Here is a 21,803-nt window from a genome sequence, read left to right as displayed (position 1 = left end):
TTTGTATACGTATGTTATCATGTTTTATACACTTTCAGGCACCGAAGAGGAAACATCCTTTGCTTCTATTGTCTGGGATAGCGAGCAATGCTTTCACCTACGATCTTTCCCCTGAGGTTATTTTGATTCTAGTGTTTGGCTTGACTTGTAGTGATGAAACTGTGTTGTGCAATGGATTCTTGTAACGCAAGTATGTATTTGGAAGGTAAACGGTTTGTTGTTTTGTTCTGTTTCTGTGGGTGTTCATGTATGCAGTGTTCCTTTGCAAGGTTCATGTCTGGTTCAGGTTTTGATACATGGATTCTTGAACTACGTGGAGCTGGGTTGAGTTCTCTTAATGCTGGTAAAGGCATATGAGACTCTCTTTTTTTTTTTTTTTTTTTTTTTTTTTTAATTCTTTCGTTCTTTTATGTTTGCCGTATTTCATTTGTTGTTGGGGCTGGAATGTGATTTGATTGTTTGTGTAATGAGATCGGTGAGGATACTGTAAGCTGTGTATAATAATATTTCCACATTAGTGAGTGTTGTATATTGATCGTCAAAGTTCTCAATCCTTACTCCTTAGTGAAGCTACTACCATCAATCAAAAGTTGCCTATCTAAGTAATATTATCAAAATCTAATCAATTACGGTTCAACCGATTCGACCCGAGAGATTTTGCATTGTTTTCTTATTCCAGTTCAATTGTTAAGGCCTTTTCTTGTGTATTTTTTATTTTGTACCTATTTGCTGTTTTGGAGCAGGTTACAGTCTAATACTTTGTGTTATGTATAATCTAGCTTTTAGTCATGTGAATGTTATAATCTATAAATGTCATACTCGTATATAGGAGAAAATGTTTGGTTATAGTATATTTTAATGTAATTAATATAGGGATAAAAGGTTTAGCTATTAGGGTACTCCATATAAAAACGAGAAGAGGGACGGTGCCGTCCTCGAGGAGAAGAAGCCACGTGACAAAGAGGCTCTTCTCTGTTGGTCCCATCACCAGCTGGTTGAAATTTTACATTCTGATCTTCGTACGTTGGCCATGATTTTTAACGATTCTCACCGCACCGTTAAAATAAGGCTTCATTAGTATTCTTCTCATAATTGTCTATTGCCACATCGTTCGTTAATGGTTGTAGTTGGATTCGTTTGACACCAAATGTGAAAGTTGTTTTGTACCATTTTAAACCAAATAAGACTATAACATATTGTGTTTATTTTGCTGTGTCTACTATGTTTAATCGTTACTAAATTCAGTTTGGTCAAGATAAACACACCAGTTCCAATCATTATGCCATTTGTATAAACCGTTTATGAAAAGTTTATAAACCGTAATCGTTTATTTCTATATATTCTCTCACTGACACTTTCATCAAATGTCTTGAAAACCAATTAGAATTTTCTTGAAACAACCAGTTAAATTTTTTAGTAAACTTATCCATGGAGAAGCACAAACATATATAAAACTATGGATTATAAAATAACAAAAGTTGTATGTGATGTGCATTGTTAATTAATTAGTACTATAAGCGATTAAAAAAAAATAGAAGCTGGGGCGCCAAGTCGACAACGAATGTTTTATGAAGGGATATCTATCACACATTGGACAATCAATGGATATTAAGTAATATATAAAGGGTTAGGGCCAATCCACTAATTATCAATTGGTTTTAAGTTAGAAACCTACAATAAACCCGAATCTAACATGGTATCAGAGCCCAGATCCTAAATACCCTAAACTCCTGAATAAAATTAAAATTAATCTTTCTGACCGGGTATAAAAGTCGTGATTAACCCTTCCAACCGGGTATAAAGGTTGTGTTAAACTCTCTCGACCGAGTATAAATGTCCTAAAATTCTAAGATTTCTGGCCGATAAGAGCCATCATCTCGAGGAGGGGTATTAGGGATATATATCCCACATCGGGAATTCTAAGGAACATTAAGTAATATATAAAGGGTTAGGGCCAATTCACTAATCGTCAATTGGTTTTGAGTTGGAAGCCCATAATAAACCCGAATCTAACATGGTATCAGAGCCCAGATCCTAATAAGTTAAACTCCTAATTAATATTAACCCTATCCGACCGGGTATATAGGTCGTGATTGACTCGCTCGACCGAGTATAACTGTTTTAAAAAGTTTCCGAAATTTCTGGTCGATAAGAGCCATCATCTCGAGGAGGGGTATTAAGGGATATGTATCCCACATTGGACAATCAATGGGATATTAAGTAATATATAAAGGGTTAGAACCAATCCACTAATTACCAATTGGTTTTAAGTTGGAAACCCACAATAAACTCGAATCTAACATGTTTCAGTTACCGACCAGACAGTGTGGGGTAAGGAAGGAGGGTAGGGCTCTCTTTGAGTCTTTCTTGACTCATCTTCGCATTTGTCTTGCCACATGTATGCATCTTCGTTCATCTCTTGTGGCTGTTCGTCCCTACATAGACATGTATCATGATCAACATCTAGCTATTATTTTCTGCGTATGTATATTGTTTTATGTAATATCCACGTTTTTGGAAACTTAACAAGACTCTGCTATAGCATGTAAATGCGAAATCAAACGCAAAGAAAAAAATCGAAACTTGTGAGCCATACAGTGTCCAATGACAGAAATGAACAAAACGTAGGTATCAGTAGAAGACGTTTATCTCTTCAGGATGAAGAAGAAAACAAAACCTTGGGCCTGCTTCATTTATTGACTTTGCGATTTAAAGACATCGATTCTTGACAAAATCACAACCTGTCCGTAACTTTCTAGCACCACTACACATTGATTGACGCAGTACAACACACTTACACATAACGTACCAAAATTTACATTCAATTATCTTCTTGACCTCACATGCATTTATTTAATTTATCATTGTACCGTTTGGTAGCCGTAAGTCAATTGAAAGTCCATTTTAAAGAAAATGCCTCTTCAAAAAGAACTATGGATTTTGAACCATCCATAGGTTTAGAAACCAATATACACCACTTAAAACTAATTGCTATAAAAAAATTGACAAAAACAAATTATTACAAATATATTATCCGAGTCCCTCTTTACATAAAATGAGGGCTTGAAACAATATCATATCATTTAGGTGATCGGAGACGGTGAAAACTGTGAATTATCATATAAAATCAATATAACTTATATACATGCAATGAATATATAGATATCGATAAAGAGTAGGTGAATTCTCATCAATATATACTGATATAAGTATAGCTAATATAGAGGTAACATTTACAAAGATGTGACGATAATAAGTACGCAAAATCCGTAAATAAATATCAAAACTAACTAAAAAGAAAAACAAAATAAAACTTTTGGGTACAAAGCATAATGGCAAGAAGAAAGCATCCAAAAAAACAACTTTCTATCTAGGGAGTGCCCTCTCCCGTAAGTAACATGAGCTAGATGCAACTAAAGCCTTACAATATTTTCGTACATTTTCCAAAAATAAAGAATTAACATATAACAACATAACTGTCTCTTTTATTTTATCTTCTTTTGCTGTCTTTCGTCAGGGCTAATCTGATAAGCTAATAAGGTTACAAGGAAATTTAATGCTAAAAGTTATGTAGTGGGGGAAAATTAAAAGACAGATATTACATATTGATTGACACCTTTTTAGATTTTCTCGAATGTCAACAAAACTATTATATGGGTACATACTTGTGCGTGTATATATAGAATATATGTTATATAACTTTCGATTGGCAGGACACCTCTACGGGTTGATTATTCAATAATTTTGTATAGAAGAAATTGAACATGTCTCAGTCATAAATTAGAGACTGAATTGCATAATCATATACTACAAAACACGAGACAAGATTAGGAACTATCATTACATAAAGAAGCGGAGATTTTCGGACAAATATTTTTATTACAAAACATTATGTATTCATTCATTTGTATATGGTGTATTCATCCCTTTTATTTGTATAGTGTATTCTATATGTATTATCAGTGAATGTTTTTTTTGCTATAAATCACATTGAATGTTTGTTATAATTTGTTTTTTTTTTAATCTTTTAGTGAGATTTGTGACGAGAAAAGTAGACATGCTCATTTTGAAAATGTTTTAGTGTTTAATTACTAGATTTAATCATTTTAAAAATCCTATCTGGATCAAAAACGAAATCTATCATGCACCAACTCGTTAAATGTAACATAATCTTGCATAACTAGACACTTTTTGTTGTCACAAAATAAACATTTAAAAGTATGAAAACTCTATTTTGAAAAGTTAATGTCACAGGATATAAATAATCTGAAAATGAGATGTTTGATTGATGCATTTCTAGCCATGAATAATTACGTTATGTGCTTTGAATAATAAATGTCCCAAAAATGAAATAATCTGAAAATGAGATGTTATTGATGCAATTCTAGCCATGAGCCATATATTTAGATAACTAAAGTTACACAAACTTGAGATATTCTGAAAATAAGATTCCATATTAATTGATGATGCGTTCCTAATCATGTATTATGGACGGTCGTCACGATCAATGTCGAACCAAAAGAGGATTTGAAACGATGGTTGATTATTACATGAGCTTAACATTCATATACGATCAAACACGTACATATTAGTATACTATTCGTATGTCCCACCACGGTCTTGATGCCAGGAAACTTCATACTTGGCTAGAAACGACCGTGTCCGCAAACCATCGCTATTACTAGTCAAGTTATACTCATCGCTGCGAATATGAACTCACCTTGGTATTGAATTAGAAAATATGCGAAAAATACACTTGCTGATGAAAAATAGTTAGCCTAATGATTAGACCAAAGAGCCTAATGGTTAGACCAAAGAGTATTTTTGTTGTAAGTTTTTTATAGTTGTAAGATTTTTATTGGAAACTGAAAACAATTTTAATGATACTGATTAGAAATATAGTTTTGATATCTCTATCTGAATTTTAAATACTCGGCCGGAAAGTACACTTCAAAGAGAAGAGAGCAGAACAAAAGTAATGCTACCCGAACATTGAAGCGAGTCCTGGACAACCCAGAAGGAAAGGGAAGACAGAACGATAATAAATTCTATTACTTTGATTGACATTGACGACGTTTTGTTTATACTTTGAATTGTAAAAGGGAAAGTTCAATCTACCACGAGTTTACCATTAATGAATGATTATTTTTACAAATACTCTAAATATATAATAAAATAACACTAACTTATTTTTTTAAAATATCTATAGAACACTTCTACAGTGTTCTTGTAGTATTTCTAATAATTTCTCAAATTGTAGTTCTACGCTTGTGCCAGCCTACTAGGAAGAGATGTACATACTAGAACACTGTAGTATATAAAAATGTTCACATAAAAAATTGAACTTAAAAGGGCATTACCGTATTTTGAATTGACCCACTCATAAATATTACTACTATAAATAGAAGGTTGATGAAGCGGCTTGGAAAGGGGTGTCACAAGTTTCAAGCCTTTAACATCGTCTCTTCCATAAAAACAAACCTCTTTCAAACAGTAGAAACACTTTTTTATCTTTTAGTTTTTTTTTTTTGTAAAAGATATACATCTTTTAGTTCTTGAAAGGTATCCGTTCTTATATCCTGATCTAAAATATATACATCTTTTTATGGTCATTCCTATTTTTTGTGTACATCTATTTATGTGTGTACGTCTATTTATGTGTATATATAATTTATCTGTTATTGTTCTCCTCATATATAAGCTATGATCTTAAACGTAATTTTTGGATACAAATTTTGGCTAAGGATTATAATTTTTGCTTGGCAGTTTTGGAAAAGGCCAAAATGTCAACAGAGAAGCCACCGTTGGCATCTGGTTTAGCTCGGACACGGTCTGAACAGCTATATGAGACGGTGGCCGCTGCCATCAAATCACCTCACGGCTCCATGGACGCGAACAGTGTGCCTGCGACGACTCCGACGATCACTGGTAGTGGAGGAGGGACGTTGTCGGGAAAATCAAGTCGGAGACTGGTGATGGGGGCGTCTCCGGGGAGGAGTGGAGGAGCCGGGACACACATAAGGAAGTCTAGAAGTGCTCAGCTTAAGCTCGAGCTAGATGAGGTGAGCAGCGGCGCGGCGCTGAGCCGTGCGTCGAGTGCGTCGCTCGGGCTTTCGTTTTCATTCACCGGTTTCGCTATGCCGCCGGACGAAATCTCCGACTCAAACCCGTTCAGCGACGACGAGATGATACGTAAGTCCTCGTGTGAACTGCTTTTTATTTCTTGTCATTTTTGTTACGGTGTTTTCTTGTTCCAATATTGAGAGGTAGTTTGGTCATTTTGACATGCAATCAGTTTCACAATAATAGTGATAACACTTGATATATGATTGGTGTGCGTTGCTTTGCTTTTTCTGCATGAGAGTCCATCGATAAAATTATTTAGCAGAGACGCAAGCACTTGGCCTTCTATTTTGTTCCACGTGTTCTCTTTCTAGTGCAACATAAACTTTCCAATTTCCACCACTTATTTTCTTTTTGCTATATCTCTTATTTTTTGTTTTATTTTCACTTTTCAATTGCAAACTCAATAATGCGTGCAATAAATATATATATCTTAGTACTTGTGCGGACTAATATATATATATATATAACAATTTTATTCTAATGTTCATTTTATAAAAATAAATTATTAAATTGAATACGAATTTTAATTTAATATTATAAATAATAAAATTTCAACATTCGTATTAGTAATCAATGTATTAAAATATGCTTTGTTGTTTAATAGGTTTATTTATATGATGTAGATTTTGGAACAAAATCTTTTTTATAGTAATAATCAAATTAAGAAATTTGGATTTGAAATTAAACACTTATTGTATTTTTGGACTGAAAATAAACCCATCGGTATTGAAAGGATTATAAACAATCACAACTCATAAAATATCAACAAAATAATAGTAGCCAAAAAACATTATATATTATCTACAGTTTAGATTTTAAAAACAGTGAGACAAAAAAAAACATAAAATAATAAATTACAAAACATTATCTTTGTATTCTCTTAAATTATATTTATATTGCATTTATTATTTATCAAATTTTAATGTTATTTATTTTTTAATCCTAATTTTTCATGCTTCCATATATATATATATATATTCTTAATATTTTTAGTTAGTTTTCGTTCTGTATTTTATGTAATATTTATTATTTTGGTTTTAAATATATTATTTTGTTAACATTTGTGATTTTACGGATAAATTCATTATTAACATAAATTCATTTCTGATTTGATGTTCGTCATGTACAATTACAAATTAATTTAGTTTAGATTAGGAATATGATTGTTTAGTATTATATATATATACATAATATTTAACATGAGTATATAATTTATATTTTACGACATAATCAGTGATGCTTTACTTTCAATGTTAAACTTTAAAAAATTTATAATTTGTATTTGAATTAATATTTCCAATAAAAACCTGAGAAATTGGCTATAATATTAGTCATTAAAAGTATAAACTAAATAAAAAATAAACGTAATTATGATATAATATGTAGATATTATTAATATCTATTGTTAATATCTGTTTATTAATTAAATGTTCTAAATACCATGATATGTATATATATTAAAATATATTTTTAAATAATAGTGTATATATATTACAGAATAGGTTAATGTTTATTAATTATTTTAAATATCATGTAAATATATACATTAATATAAATTTTTAAATAATAATTTTAACTAAACTAATAACCGATTCTAAAATTATGGAGAAGATGATAAGTAAAAAAATTCACTTTTCAAATAATATTATAGATTGTAATGAGAAAGCTTCGAGAAATACATATCCTACGGGCACTCGTCCCGCTATAATTTTGTATATTTAATAGCTTAATACATTATATATTGACACATTCAAACTTTGTTCCATGTCATATTTAATGAAAAGTTATTTCACTTAATTCTTTTTGTTTTTTTATATATTTTTTAAGTAAGATTTATAATTTTTTTTATTTATGTGTTCGTTTATAAAGTTGAGTTTTTAACGAAAGTAAGTTGTGTTTTCTAAAAAATTATTAAAAAATTTTTTAAAGTAAGTAAGCTTAAACTGAACAAAATAAAAAAGTATATTCTAAAAATAAAAACGAATATGTGATTCGTAAACCTTACGTAGTGATTGATTCTCCAACTTAACAGCTTTTTATAGTTGTCAAAAAAAAAACTTAACAGCCTTTTATTTTTATTTTTTGCTAAAAACTTAACAGCTTTTTATGACAAGTACAAAAAAAAGAGAATACAGTGTATATTAGTCAAGATCGTGGGTCAAAAGTTCTAGTGTATGAACATTTGAAACAACTCTTAACTACTAATGTCATGATTATCGCTATACCCGTAGTGCACGGTTTCTTAGACTCAATTTTTTTAATTTTTTTTTCTTGTCTGATTAAAGAAAAAATTAAAAACAAGAAAAAAAAAAATTAAAAAGCGCACCAATCGTAGACCGCCACGTGTCAGTGGGATCCGCGAACAGTGCAAGAAACAGATCAAAATCGATCTTTATTTCACAACTTCTGGAACCGATTTTAAAAGTTTTTGGGGGACCCAGACCGTTTGTTAAGAAACCCATTAATCTCCGGCGATAAGCATGCTCTAAATGTACCTCAAAGTCCAAATCTCAAAGAAAGAAAGGTTGGTAACCCAGATTGACCAACAAACAGTTAAACACATCGTACATTATAAAGCTCACTAACCACTGTGCTTAGGTGTTACTGTTCATCTACTTTAAAGACTCATTCACCGAGTCTCTGACCTCTTTACCTCTTAGTGTAGTTCTTAACGATGAATCAACTAACTGTTTCAGCGGAAGACAATGAAAACAAGAAGCCTAAGTTTCAAGCAGAACCAACATTACCCATCTTTCTCAAGGTAAAAATAATCATTTCAAACCAGACAAAAAAAAATAATGGGGTTGTTATGTATTTATGTCTCTTTACTTTTTTTTTTTTTTTTTTGAAACACCCATTTCTCTTTAATTAGTGTTAAGCTTCAAATAGAAATTAATTGGATTGAAGTAGTTGGTGATTATTCATGATCTCATCTCACATGACATTTATGAACAAGACTTAAGATAGTCTTAAGTCCGAGAAAATAAAACACAAATTAAGGGGGAAAGAAGTGAAAGTATGTTATAATTTTTTGTAAGTTGGTTTGGTCATGAAGCTAATATCAAGAATTATTGGTGGTTTTGTGTTTTTAATACATGCAGTTCAAGGAAGTTACATACAAAGTGGTGATAAAGAAACTGACATCATCTGCAGAGAAAGAGATACTGAGTGGGATCAATGGGAGTGTGAGCCCTGGTGAAGTTCTTGCACTCATGGGTCCTTCAGGGAGTGGCAAAACAACTCTTCTTAGCTTACTCGGTGGTCGAATCTCTCAATCTGCCATTGGAGGCTCTATTACTTACAATGACAAGCCTTACACTAAGTACTTGAAAAGCAAGTAAGTCTTTATGTCCCCAAACCACCAAACTCTCTTGTAAGAATACATAGATGGAGACTTAAAAATTGTTTGTCTGGTTTCGTGGCAGAATTGGATTTGTGACTCAAGACGATGTTTTGTTTCCTCATCTTACCGTGAAAGAAACGCTAACCTACGCTGCACGTTTGCGCCTACCTAAGACTCTCACAAGAGAGCAGAAGGAGCAACGAGCCATTGGTGTTATCCAAGAGTTGGGTTTAGAGAGGTATGTTACATCTTTTAGAGGTTCAAGAATATTACAAATGAAATGTTTGGTCGTTCTTTAAACAACTTGGATCATTTTTTTTCAGGTGCCAAGACACTATGATTGGTGGAGCATTCGTGCGAGGTGTATCAGGTGGAGAGAGGAAAAGAGTTTCTATTGGAAACGAGATCATCATTAATCCCTCTCTACTACTTCTTGATGAACCAACTTCTGGTTTAGATTCCACCACTGCTCTAAGAATCATCCAGATGCTCCACGACATCGCCGAGGTTTGTCTCTTTCTTTGTTGTATCTCAACTCTTTGTTGGTTGTTTGAATCCAAGGCAGGTCATGAACATAGCCTAGTGAAACATTGGCTTTAACTTCCAAATTTTTAGAAAATAATTATATATATATAATAAGCCTTCAAATTTGTTTTAAAATTATTTTAACTAAAATCTTACTAAATTGTTTATAGCTCACAAAATCTCAGAACCGGCCATGTCTGAATCTTGATGTGTTTTGAACAGGCGGGGAAAACAGTGATCACAACGATACATCAGCCATCAAGTAGACTCTTTCATAGATTCGACAAGCTGATACTATTAGGAAGAGGAAACCTTCTCTACTTTGGAAAATCATCAGAAGCTTTGGATTACTTTTCTTCCATTGGATGCTCTCCTCTCATCGCCATGAACCCTGCAGAGTTCTTGCTTGACCTCGCCAACGGTAACATCAACGACATCTCTGTACCTTCTGAGTTAGAAGATAGAGTTCAAGTTGGCAATTCAGACAGAGAACCTCGAACTGGCAAGCCATCTCCTGCTGTTGTTCATGAGGTAATAAATCATAGCAACAACAACTTAAGTATTGTCTGAAACTAAATTTAATTTTAATATGGAACATTCTGTAAGCAGTATCTGGTGGAGGCGTATGAGACTAGGGTTACAGAACAGGAGAAGAAGAAACTGACTGATCCTGTACCACTTGGAGAAGAAGAAGCTAAGGCTAAAGTTTTGCGTCTAAAGAGACAATGGGGAGCGAGCTGGTGGGAGCAATACTGCATACTCTTCGCTAGGGGGCTTAAAGAGAGGCGGCATGAATACTTCAGCTGGTTGCGTGTTACACAAGTTCTTTCCACAGCTGTTATTTTAGGTCTTCTCTGGTGGCGGTCTGATATTCGCACTCCTAGAGGACTACAAGATCAGGTACATTGCTAAGAGTATAAATTGCGGGCCTTAGGCCCATAATTTTCCTTAAGGCCCAAAATTAATTTTTCGATATTCAGATTTTAAAATAATTTTTTACACTGTAGAAAAAACTCTATAAATTAATAAATACCATAAATTCATATATTTTTCCGATCTCAAATTAGCATGATTCATAATATGACACAAATCGATAAAATAACAAAATAATATATTTTTAGAAAATCATATATAAATATATGGTCCCATTAAATATATAATTAATAATTTATAAGTATATATTTTTTGTATAAATACACACCAACTATTATATTGTTTTTTATATTCACAATTAATTATATCTAAAATCACATTAAAAGTCTATGAAACATATTTTATACACACCAAATAATATAATTAACCAATATAAATGTCGAATTTCAAAAAGTTAATTAATGTATATGTACTAAAATCAAATATTTTTTTCTTATTTTAGAAAAGAATATATCTTAAAATTGGAAAATTTAAATAAATATTTTTTGTGAATTAATAACTCTATAAATTAATAAAATATTAAAATCTCAATATTATTAATTTATAGAGTTTTTACTGTCCTAAGTTACCAACGGTTTGTTGTATGTGTGGGTTTTGATGTCCTAATGTCAACTCCTCTCTACCTTTCTTGCAGGCCGGTTTGCTCTTCTTCATAGCTGTTTTCTGGGGATTTTTCCCTGTTTTTACAGCTATTTTTGCGTTTCCGCAAGAACGTGCCATGCTGAATAAGGAGAGAGCCGCGGATATGTATAGATTAAGTGCATATTTTCTAGCTCGGACCACGAGTGATCTCCCTCTCGACTTCATTCTACCTTCTCTCTTCCTTCTTGTCGTCTATTTCATGACAGGTCTTCGTCTCAGTCCATATCCATTCTTCTTGAGCATGCTCACTGTCTTTCTTTGCATCATTGCAGCTCAGGTATGTTCAGATCAAACAAAAAAAAACATTTGTAATGAAAATGTACACTAATTGTGTTTTCTCTTTGCTAGGGACTTGGACTTGCTATTGGTGCAATTTTAATGGACTTAAAGAAGGCTACAACTTTGGCTTCAGTAACTGTCATGACATTTATGCTCGCTGGAGGGTTCTTTGTTAAGGTTAATCCTCTGTTTCTTGATTTTTCTTCTGTTTCTTGACTGGGCTATGTTTCTGAGTTTTTTTTTCTGTTTTGTGTCATGCAGAAAGTACCAGTGTTCATCTCGTGGATACGTTACCTATCCTTCAATTACCACACCTACAAGCTTCTTCTTAAAGTTCAGTATCAAGACTTTGCTCAATCCATCAACGGGACGAAAATTGACGATGGACTTACTGAAGTAGTTGCACTCGTTGTCATGATTTTTGGTTATCGCCTCCTTGCTTATCTCTCTCTGAGGCAAATGAAGATTACAACATAACCCTTTTGCGCAAGAGAAATATAACAAATCACTAATATATGATAAGAAAAAAAGGCATAAGTTTTGTTTCCATTCTACATTAGCTCATACATTCCATAATATGTCTTCAAGTTTTCAAAAGTGTCATAAAAGAAACGATGAAGAAACTACTCCGTATGAAACGTTCGATCCAACCGTACCTATAACTGTACGTGCATGCGTGCATGTCAATGATATACTCTCACCTATATAAGATGCTTTGTTTAGATAAATTTGAAAACATATAAACAGATCGCGGTAGAGGTGGGCAAATAAAGCGAGTCCAAAAATCCGAACCGATCTGATAAAAATCAATCCGTACCGAATCGAATATGACATAAATACCAAATGAGTTTTGTTTTATCGTATTTCGGATTATGAGTTTTATCCGAACAAAATCCGAACCCAAATAAATAACCAAATAAAACAAAAAAAAAATCAAAATTCCAAAAAAAATACTCATAGATATATATTACATGAATAATTAACTCAAATATTTAGTTTAATATATTTTGGTTTTTTGTGTTTTTCTTTCTTCTATATAGTCGAGTTTATCGGGTTCGATGTGAGTATTTATCATTTCAAAACTTTGATTTTTGGTATTTTTTACTAGATTTTTATTTTGTCTTCGGGTTTAACTAAATACAAAACAATAATTTGAAACCGAGAATCCAATTAAGATCTGAAGCCCGAAATTATATTGGCTTCAACCGTTTTTTTGAAATGTTACTAAACTCGAAGCGAACCCGACTAAACCCAAACCGAATCCGAATCGAACTTTTATAATATTCGAAGGGGGCTGAATTTCATAAACCCAAAATTTTGAAATCCGATTGAATCTGAACTGAAACTCGATTGATCTCCCGTTGCCCAGCCTTAAATCATGGTGTAACCAAATGAAACATTTTTTTTTTGTAACTGAACCAAATGAAACATTGGTCCACGGCTTCTAAAAGAAATTGAGTTATAAACATAGATCTCCAAATTATTTAATTTTTTTATTTAATTTGTTAATAAATTGTTTAAGATCGCCAAAGTTTAGGACCGGTCATGGATACGAGATGAATTCTTCAAGTTACGAAGAATATATTAAATAAACTTTATTCCATTAATTATTAAGGTGACATGACAAACAAAGACACAACCCGAAATGTATGACCGAATTTGACCAAAACAAGACAAACTAGATAGATCATATGAGATGAGAAAAGACACAACAACAGTTTTATTCCAAGACACATTAATTTACTTCTTCGACGGCTATTTCACTAGGCATCGCTTGCACCACCAGACTTGCCACTCTCTCCTTTATAGGTCTCCATGTCCTCTTCGTCATCAGATGGTTCCATGTTCAGATCGAATCGATGAACCAGTTTGGGTAAATGATTCCTGTTGCCATCTTCTTGGACCTTTGGATCATCAAAGAACCATTTATCCATTAAATAGATACACCTACTTCCCATCAGGCTAGAACAATGTGCTCGCTCAAATGCAACATCCAAAACCCTCGGGGTCTGATCAACCCCCGGAAATGGCTCGTTGACACTTGTATAAGCATGTTCCGGATAACCTAAATCTTTGTTCAAACCCATAATCTTCTTATTTGTATATGATCTCAAACTCTCAATCTCGGATTGGGAGAAATCATCAAGGCTGCGCCCGTTTTCGAGGTCGAACATGAGATGTTCCATCTCCAACTCAGCAACGCTTACCCGGCAATCGGCTAGTTTCTTCTGAATCTTTTTGATATTGGTCTTGAGGAATGACTCTTGAGTCTCTGCCTTCATGTTCCTCTCGTAGCTTGGCAACGAGTAAAAACGGTCCATGAGAGATTCAGCCACCTCCTTAGACGGCCACGCCACCAACTTAGCATCATCAAGGTTGAAAAAAGTCAAACAAGCATCTAAACCACACAAGATGGTCAGCTCTTTAGCTTTTTTTATCAACCCTTGCGTCCTCCTCTTGAAAGCGGTGTTTCTTGCCCTTTGATTCTCGATCCGAGTAAGCTTCATCTTTTCTTTAGCCATTGACTCCAGTTTTTCTTGCCTTTGTATATCAACTTATACATATATATATATATATACACTAAAGTCTGTGTATAAATCCCAAATTACCTCAAACACATAGCAAAACAAAGTAAAATAATATTGTATCTGATATTTCACATTTTTGAAGATTATAAATATATTCTTAAAAGGAACAAAATCTTATAATACTACCTATTTCTCAAAAAGAATCAAATCTTAGTATAAATACTACTTATTTCTTTATAAAACAAAGCAATATATATATATATATATATATAGCAAAATATATATATATATATATATATATATTTGACCAAAATATATCTATATATATATATATATGCAATGGCAAGAGTACACTCATTACACGTAGGCGTGTAGTAGTATGACATAAAATGCTAAATAAAATATCTATTGAAAAGCCAGCAAACATTAGTAGTCTAGAATTTTCATTGATATCCCTAGATATTATTTGAAAAGTAATTTTAATAATTTTGTTTACGTTTCGTCACCACATTCATTCTTCCAAAAAATATGATATGGTTTGGTGAAAAATGTAGTATGACATTCTTTTATTACGACACGTACAATCTTAATGATTAAGGTTTTTATTTTTTTTGTAAGATTCCTAAAATTAGATAATAACAACTGGATATATATACTATATGTGGATACTAAAATTCATACTTGAAATTTGGTTGTTTTATATTTGGAAATTAGGAAATAAAAAATTTGTGGACACAAAATCTTTAGAACTCAATAATACAATCATGAGCGGATCCAACAATTATTTTAGTATGGGGCATGCAGTTTAAATCATATCTAAAACAGGGACACTTACATAAATTTTAAGTTAATTACTGGAAAAAAAAAATCAGAGTGGGGCACATGCCACACCCATGCCCTTTTTGGGTTCGTCCTTGGATGTACTCATGTTCAAGTTAACATGATGATAATAACTGTGTTTGCAAGATCAATAAATATTACAAGACTAAAACTAGCTAAACAAGGTCGATGTGTTTGAGGGAGAGAACTCAAGGCCGAGTTGTATATGAGTGCTGTGAATGTGCTTGGTCTCTCGTCTTCTTTTACTTTTTATACTTGTCTATGCCGTTTTATGTCGGTATTTTCTCACCCTTGCTCATTTGATGACGAAGATCTCGGTATTCTCTTTCACTTCCTTCTGTGTGAATATCGCAACTTCTTGGAATATCCATCGTCATGTGTCAACATAGCAGAAACAATTCTGATTCTCTATGCGACATCTTCTTCGTCGAGGTTGAAGTCAAACGTCACAACCATCGTGAAGTCATATTCTTCTGGCTGGTTCATGATTTGGGCCCAATACTATTTATGTAAATTATATACATTGAATTTTAAAACAATATAACTGCAAGTATAAAAAATTTCCACATCAAATTAATATAAAAATTAACCAGTTTCATATGAATATGTATATTTTAATCAAAATTAAATGTAAAGTTCAAAACTAAATGCAAGTGTATCCTAACGAATACAAAACTAAAAAGAAAGTTTATATTCAAAATATTCTTAAATCCATAAATCAGCATAAATATGTTATTAACTTATTATCAAGTTTTAAATTGTTAAATTTATTTGAATTTAAACGCGATTTACAATACATTAAAATCGGTTTATTAGGAAATATCATAAGATAACAAAAAAAAACTAAATACAATAAAGTTTCTCATTTTTGAATGATCGGTAAATCAAAAGTTGAAATATTAATAAATCTAAGTTTTCATTTTATAAAAAAATATTTTTTCTTGAGCAAGAAACCACCTAGTGGATTTTAACTATAACCACTACTAAAATTGCCAGTTTTCTGCCACCCTCTGTGCATTAAAAGTGATGAGAATAAGCAGCCAACAAGACTATCAAATACGTCATCTCATTCGAGTACTCAACATGACATGGCTCAATATTTGATCAAGAAGCCCCCATGAAATTATTGTAGAGGCTGAACATGGATCTTGTGGGACAAATTTAGTAAGAATCCATCATCGTACATTCGTACACTGAGATGGTGTACTAAGACTACGACTCCAGGCTCCAGCTTTCTGCTGATTCGAGGGATTATCTACACTTAGGTTTTGCCAGATAACAAGAAAAAGTCAAATAATCTCAATCATTACAATCAATATATATAATCAAGTGTTAGAAAACATGAGAGACGGCTATGACTAAGACATGCAAAGTCACATGTTGTACAAAGAAAAAAAAACGAAGACGATTTGATTATATTATTTAGAACAAGAAAATTATGGACTGCTTAGACTTGAAATTGCATCTAGGCCAACTTGATTAATATATTGGTTTTGCTTCACGTAACTTATATACAAACCTTCTTTAAAACTTTATGTAAACCAATTTGTAAACAAAACAAAAAAAAATCACCAGTTAAGCAACGCTGGCATCAAAAGTATTTCAAATGATTAACGTCTAACAAAACTTTTATATATGTGAAAGTTATTAAACGCCACTAGTATTTATTATCATATTTGAAGCCGCCCTTTACCCAAGAAAAACCTATATGACATAGCTTACATTTAAACGTTGACTCTCCAACTTCATCAACGTGATGACCAAAAACAAAACATTCACTCATTTTCTCGTATTCTCATCATTCAGAAAACACACAAAAATTTATTAAAATCCAATGGCTGCAATGAATACCACGCCTGACTCCGACCGGTATATACCAGCCACTGATAGGATCGGTGGCTTCGCTTACGGGCTAGGTGTCTCCATTGGTATACTTCTCCTCATCACCACAATCACCCTCGCTTCTTATTATTGCACGCGAACTCATATCTCCGCCTCTCCCACGACCACACAAAGGACAAGACGCAGGCAAAGACAGGTCAATGTAACTTCACTACCAGGCGAAGAACGTTTTCATTTGGACGGAGACGATCAAAACGACACCGTGGTGGTCGAAATCTTGGGACTAAACGATGAGGAAATCAAGAGTTTCCCTAAGCTTCCTTACGAAGAGGCTCGCGTGAGTTATAGCTTGCAAAAGGATTCCACTGCGACGTCGTGTTGTTCTATATGTCTTGCGGATTACAAGAAGACAGATATGATCAGGGTTCTGCCGGATTGTAACCATTTGTTCCACGACAAGTGCGTTGACCCTTGGCTCAAGCTTCATCCTACGTGTCCCGTGTGTCGTACGTCTCCGTTGCCGTGTCCGGCGATGACACCTGTCGCCGACGACTTTACATTTTCCCGCCGGCCGATGGATATCTGACATTTTTCCTCTTTCTTTTTTTTTTTTTTATATATGTTGATTCTTGTTGACATTTAATAGAGTATATTATCTTCAACCTGTAAATTTCACGGGTGTTATTTGGTTGCTTATATAAAGTACAAGCAATATTAGTGATCTATTCGAGACGATTTGTAATGTTAATATGTTTGTGATTATAATATAGCGAAAATGTGGAAAAAATATACATATAACATTTGAATTCTACTTACAAAAGCATTTTAAATATATAAAAAAGAAGAGGAGAAAAATTAAATTAAGAAGAAAAGTAGTATAATATACGGTCGAAGTTAGCAAATCCTACCAATATTTTTCGGTGGCAAATCAATATTGTAATAAAATATTCTTTTCACCGAAAAATAAATAAATAAAAATAAATAACTAGTAACTACCTAATAGTTCGTTATGGGGCGTAATCATTTTGATCATTCACACCAAATAACTTTCTCAACGAAATCTAGCCGTCCGTTTTTACATTCATAAACAATTGACCTAGTTGAAGTAACGGTACAGATCTCGCTTACATTCCTGGAGTATATAAGAGAAACAAACGGCGCTCTACTCTGTATTTGATCACACCCTGAAACCCTTATAGCTTCCGATATTCCACCAACCATGTATCGAGTAGCCGTTTTTCTCCTCTTTGTGTCAACGACTGTTCGAGCCACCGATGTCCAATACTGTGGTAACGTTTCCCCTCTGTCTCTTCCTTTCTCACTGTGCTCTGAGTTTGTCATGTTATGTTTGGTTGTAGAGGAGAATGCAGAGTACGAAGTAAAAGTGAAAGAGGTTGATGTATCGCCTTATCCTATAGTTCGAGGCGAGCTAGCGACCTTTACCATCTCTGCCAACACAGGTTGCTTCTTCACTTTACTTTTAACTGTTTCAACACTACTTGTATCTTGCTTCTTATTAGTTTCTCAATGAGTATTTTTAGGGTGGTCCTGAGATTTTGAGGTTTGAGGGTTATAGACGATTTAGTAAATTTTTTAATAAAAAATAAATTACAAATTTAAGGACTTATGTTTATGTAATTTCCTTTAAAAATTTTGGGGGAATATTTGGATTCATTTTGTGGGTGGTTGTGTTTTTATAAAGGCCGTAGGATCTCTGGTGGGAAGCTCGTGATTGAAGTTTCGTACTTTGGATGGCACGTTCACTCTGAGACGCATGACCTTTGCACTCAGACTACTTGCCCTGTACAAACCGGAGATTTCTTGGTTGCACACTCTCAAGTTCTTCCTGCCTATACTCCTTCCGTAAGTTTTCGTAGTTTTTTGAGCAATACATAAGAGACATAACATGACTAGTTTGAATGTGTCTGAACGTCGCATTAACTGTCGGAAAATTTTGATAAAAATGGTAGATAACAAGTTCTACTCTTTTATCTATCTTCCAGGGTTCGTACTCGCTGCAAATGAAGATGCTTGATGCGCAGAATAAGGAGTTAACGTGCTTTAGCTTCTCTATCGACATTGGATCCGCACCATCTGTGGTGGCCGACATGTAGAGAAAATTCACCTGGCGAATACTGTTAATCACTTTATTTGCCACTGTATAAATAGTTTCTTAGATTTGGTTATTTTCTACCTCTTATCAGTTATGCTAGAGCTGGATTTTCTTTTTTTTCATCATTAATATATATATATACACATGATAAAGTGTTTCTGCTGTTCCAATCAACATATCACCAGGCCACGTGGCATCAGTCAAGTGGTTGAACGGTATAATAGTTAGATGTGGACGAGATGTAGAGAATGTAATGAGAATAGGGTTGTGAAATGTCCTCTTTGTAGTTGATGTTACAATAACTATTCGAATTTAAGAACTTAAAACTATTTCAAACGAGACACAAACTCTGTTTCTTTCTTATCTCTCAAACCCAACTTCTCACGACCACTCACCTATCCTTATAAGTTATAACTCTAATCACGCGTAGTGGACTGATACTAGAGGGATGTCAACGTCATTATCATCCTCAGAAACCACCACAACATCCAATTGATGCTCTAACTCGGCTCATTTAAACTTCCTTTTGAGTTTTTTCAGTAAGCTAAAAATTATGTAATTTGGTAAAGAAAACAATGTATAGTATAGTATGTGACATGTGTTTCAAACAAAAAAAAAAGTATAGTATGTGACATACTTACCTTGAAAAAGAAATTAAGATAAGGCCATATGGCTCATTGGGCTCATTTTATGGTCCAGTTTTTTTTTTTTGACTGGTCCAGTTATTCTTCTTTCTCCTGTGTTAGCTAGCAAACAACTATGATTCGTCCAGTTATTCTTCTTTCTCCTGTGTTAGCTAGCAAACAACTATGGAATCACTTTGTGAGGGGATACACAAATGTATTATGTATCACCCCCTTCCAGCACAAACTTGTAGGTTTTTAGGTTTTTAAAAAAAAATTGTTTGTGGCAGATTAGAAGTTTTCTCACTCACAAATTACATTCAGTATTTTATTTTGAATTTGTCGCACAAAAAAAAAGTATTTTATTTTGAATAACCAAAACACGTAACACTCAAACTAAAATGGATTTGGTGGTTTCTAAAGGAGAAATCCGGAAATAATCTGACAAGTCACTAGTTATATCTTGAACATAGATCATTAACCCCAGTGTCTTCCTTACATCCCCTGGAGCCTCGTTACCTTTTATACTTTTATAAAGCTTACAAACATGCACTATTAGGTCGTGTGGACTATATATCCTTACCTCAACCACGAATTCAACCTTGAGCAGCCAGCAGGGGCAACACACACACAAATGTATCCACGATATTAAATTCACATTTGCATAATACTAATTGTGAGAAATATGATAACAATAAAAGGAGTAGTCATGTACGGTTAAAAGTCCAAACAAAGTATAAGAAAAAGGGATATAAATGACAGATGATTTCACACTGTGTTAGGTAGGTTTCAAGCTCCACTTATCATTCTCCCCCCTCCCCCCAAAAAAAACTATTATATGTCATTTGAGGAGTGAACAAGAAAATGTATTGTTTAAAGACAAAACGGAATACAGAGTTTTCTGCACCTTGATGTTACGGAAAGACGTAATGCATAGGATTCAACGCATACTAAAATCCATGAACAGTTGTCGTATCACAGATGCATTTCTATTGTAAGACCATTTGAAACTAAACAAAAATGTAACTGTAAATAGAGGTAAAAGAGGAAATAACATTTTTTGGGGGTCAGTAAAAGATGAAATAGTTATGAGTTCAATAAATAGTATACAGAGAGGAGACAGTAGTGGTGTGGTAGGAACTCAGTAAATCAAAGTTAGATTATGAAAATCATAGGGTCCCCACTCTCCAGAGAAAGAGTAAAGAAAGAAAACGACAGTTTACACGAATACATACACTGTACTCTGGATTTACATGAAACCCTAGTTACTTAACTTTGTAGCACCTTTTTCACTCAACCTCCTTTATTACTTTACCACCTGACCCTCTCTCTCTCTCTATCTCTTAGCATAGCTAATAGTACTGCAATATTCCATGTCCCACGCTTCTTCCGAAACTATTGCTTGATGCTTCTCTTTTTATATTGGAATCCCAATTAAAGCACACGTTTCAATCAATTCCGTTTTAATTTGTTATATACCAAACTAACTCAATATTTATGTTTTATGTGTTCGTGAATCTTCTTCGATTTGTAATGTTATCTACCTTTCTACCATTGTGGTCTTCACAGTGCTTGATCCCTACTTACCCTATTCATAAGTGCTATGTATGCCAAAGTCACACCTATGTCTTTTCTCCCTTTTTTTCTTCAATCAAATTAAATCTCTATAAATGTTTTGATCATGTGTGAATTCATATATTGATGTGTAACCTAGATATATGCACACAACTACATTGCCATATGTTTTGCATCTTTTGATCCAGTCACAGTGTTTTAAGTTCATGAATCTATATATAATTTGCTTTACGCATTGTGATTATACCATATAATACTATTTTTCACATAGCTTTTAACGACGATTAATTTGACTACAATATTTTACTATAAGTTTGTACCGAGTTATTCTTGGGTTCACCCCCTAGGGTGAACCTTTAGGTTCACCAACCAATAGAAAATTATCATTTTAAATCTAGTATCTTTTAATTAAGGAAACCAAATAACTTGAAATT

General features: G+C 33.3%; 4 protein-coding genes and 1 long non-coding RNA gene across 6 annotated transcripts; 4 read left to right on the top strand and 1 right to left on the bottom strand.

The window, feature by feature from the left end:
* Positions 1–12: 12 nt before the first annotated feature.
* Positions 13–517, top strand: LOC106326440. Its single transcript, XR_001267239.1, has 2 exons — positions 13–116; positions 256–517. It is a non-coding gene; the product is annotated as an uncharacterized LOC106326440 (long non-coding RNA).
* Positions 518–5,418: 4,901 nt separating this feature from the next.
* On the top strand, positions 5,419–12,474 carry LOC106327845 (ABC transporter G family member 22-like). 2 transcript variants are annotated; one of them, XM_013766125.1, is made up of 12 exons: positions 5,419–5,509; positions 5,544–5,562; positions 5,767–6,192; positions 8,823–8,887; positions 9,228–9,463; positions 9,552–9,707; positions 9,793–9,976; positions 10,217–10,525; positions 10,604–10,894; positions 11,562–11,846; positions 11,918–12,025; positions 12,110–12,474. In XM_013766125.1, the coding sequence occupies exons 3-12, from the start codon at positions 5,784–5,786 to the stop codon at positions 12,323–12,325; spliced, it is 2,259 nt and encodes a 752-aa protein (XP_013621579.1). In that variant the 5' UTR covers positions 5,419–5,509; positions 5,544–5,562; positions 5,767–5,783; the 3' UTR covers positions 12,326–12,474. The 2 variants fall into 2 exon arrangements, with proteins under 2 accessions (XP_013621579.1, XP_013621580.1); XM_013766126.1 differs by having other exon boundaries at positions 5,430–5,562.
* A 1,082-nt stretch (positions 12,475–13,556) lies between these two features.
* On the bottom strand, positions 13,557–14,460 carry LOC106326364 (MADS-box transcription factor PHERES 2-like). The gene has a single exon (XM_013764360.1). The coding sequence runs from the start codon at positions 14,368–14,370 to the stop codon at positions 13,612–13,614; it is 759 nt and encodes a 252-aa protein (XP_013619814.1). The 5' UTR covers positions 14,371–14,460; the 3' UTR covers positions 13,557–13,611.
* A 2,501-nt stretch (positions 14,461–16,961) lies between these two features.
* On the top strand, positions 16,962–17,748 carry LOC106326387 (putative RING-H2 finger protein ATL71). The gene has a single exon (XM_013764380.1). The coding sequence runs from the start codon at positions 17,051–17,053 to the stop codon at positions 17,642–17,644; it is 594 nt and encodes a 197-aa protein (XP_013619834.1). The 5' UTR covers positions 16,962–17,050; the 3' UTR covers positions 17,645–17,748.
* A 465-nt stretch (positions 17,749–18,213) lies between these two features.
* LOC106326067 (putative phosphatidylglycerol/phosphatidylinositol transfer protein DDB_G0282179) lies at positions 18,214–19,430 on the top strand. The gene is made up of 4 exons (XM_013764105.1): positions 18,214–18,347; positions 18,417–18,518; positions 18,761–18,921; positions 19,062–19,430. Exons 1-4 carry the CDS (start codon positions 18,278–18,280, stop codon positions 19,170–19,172), a joined length of 444 nt encoding a protein of 147 aa, XP_013619559.1. The 5' UTR covers positions 18,214–18,277; the 3' UTR covers positions 19,173–19,430.
* The last annotated feature ends 2,373 nt before the right edge of the window (positions 19,431–21,803 follow it).

Source organism: Brassica oleracea, chromosome C2 (genome assembly GCF_000695525.1).
Source record: "Brassica oleracea var. oleracea cultivar TO1000 chromosome C2, BOL, whole genome shotgun sequence".
NCBI lineage: Eukaryota > Viridiplantae > Streptophyta > Magnoliopsida > Brassicales > Brassicaceae > Brassica > Brassica oleracea.
The sequence above is the reverse complement of the archived record's forward strand: the minus strand, read 5'-3'. Positions and strand labels throughout refer to the sequence as shown.

Excerpts from the sequence above, each read along its gene's own strand:
- LOC106327845 (XM_013766125.1), top strand. The coding sequence starts at position 5,784 with ATGTCAACAGAGAAGCCACCGTTGGCATCTGGTTTAGCTCGGACACGG. Across the intron at positions 9,977-10,216 it reads TGCTCCACGACATCGCCGAG|GCGGGGAAAACAGTGATCAC; the intron begins GTTTGTCTCTTT and ends TGTTTTGAACAG. Across the intron at positions 10,895-11,561 it reads CTAGAGGACTACAAGATCAG|GCCGGTTTGCTCTTCTTCAT; the intron begins GTACATTGCTAA and ends CCTTTCTTGCAG.
- LOC106326364 (XM_013764360.1), bottom strand. The coding sequence starts at position 14,370 with ATGGCTAAAGAAAAGATGAAGCTTACTCGGATCGAGAATCAAAGGGCA.
- LOC106326387 (XM_013764380.1), top strand. The coding sequence starts at position 17,051 with ATGGCTGCAATGAATACCACGCCTGACTCCGACCGGTATATACCAGCC.
- LOC106326067 (XM_013764105.1), top strand. The coding sequence starts at position 18,278 with ATGTATCGAGTAGCCGTTTTTCTCCTCTTTGTGTCAACGACTGTTCGA. Across the intron at positions 18,519-18,760 it reads TACCATCTCTGCCAACACAG|GCCGTAGGATCTCTGGTGGG; the intron begins GTTGCTTCTTCA and ends GTTTTTATAAAG. Across the intron at positions 18,922-19,061 it reads TTCCTGCCTATACTCCTTCC|GGTTCGTACTCGCTGCAAAT; the intron begins GTAAGTTTTCGT and ends TCTATCTTCCAG.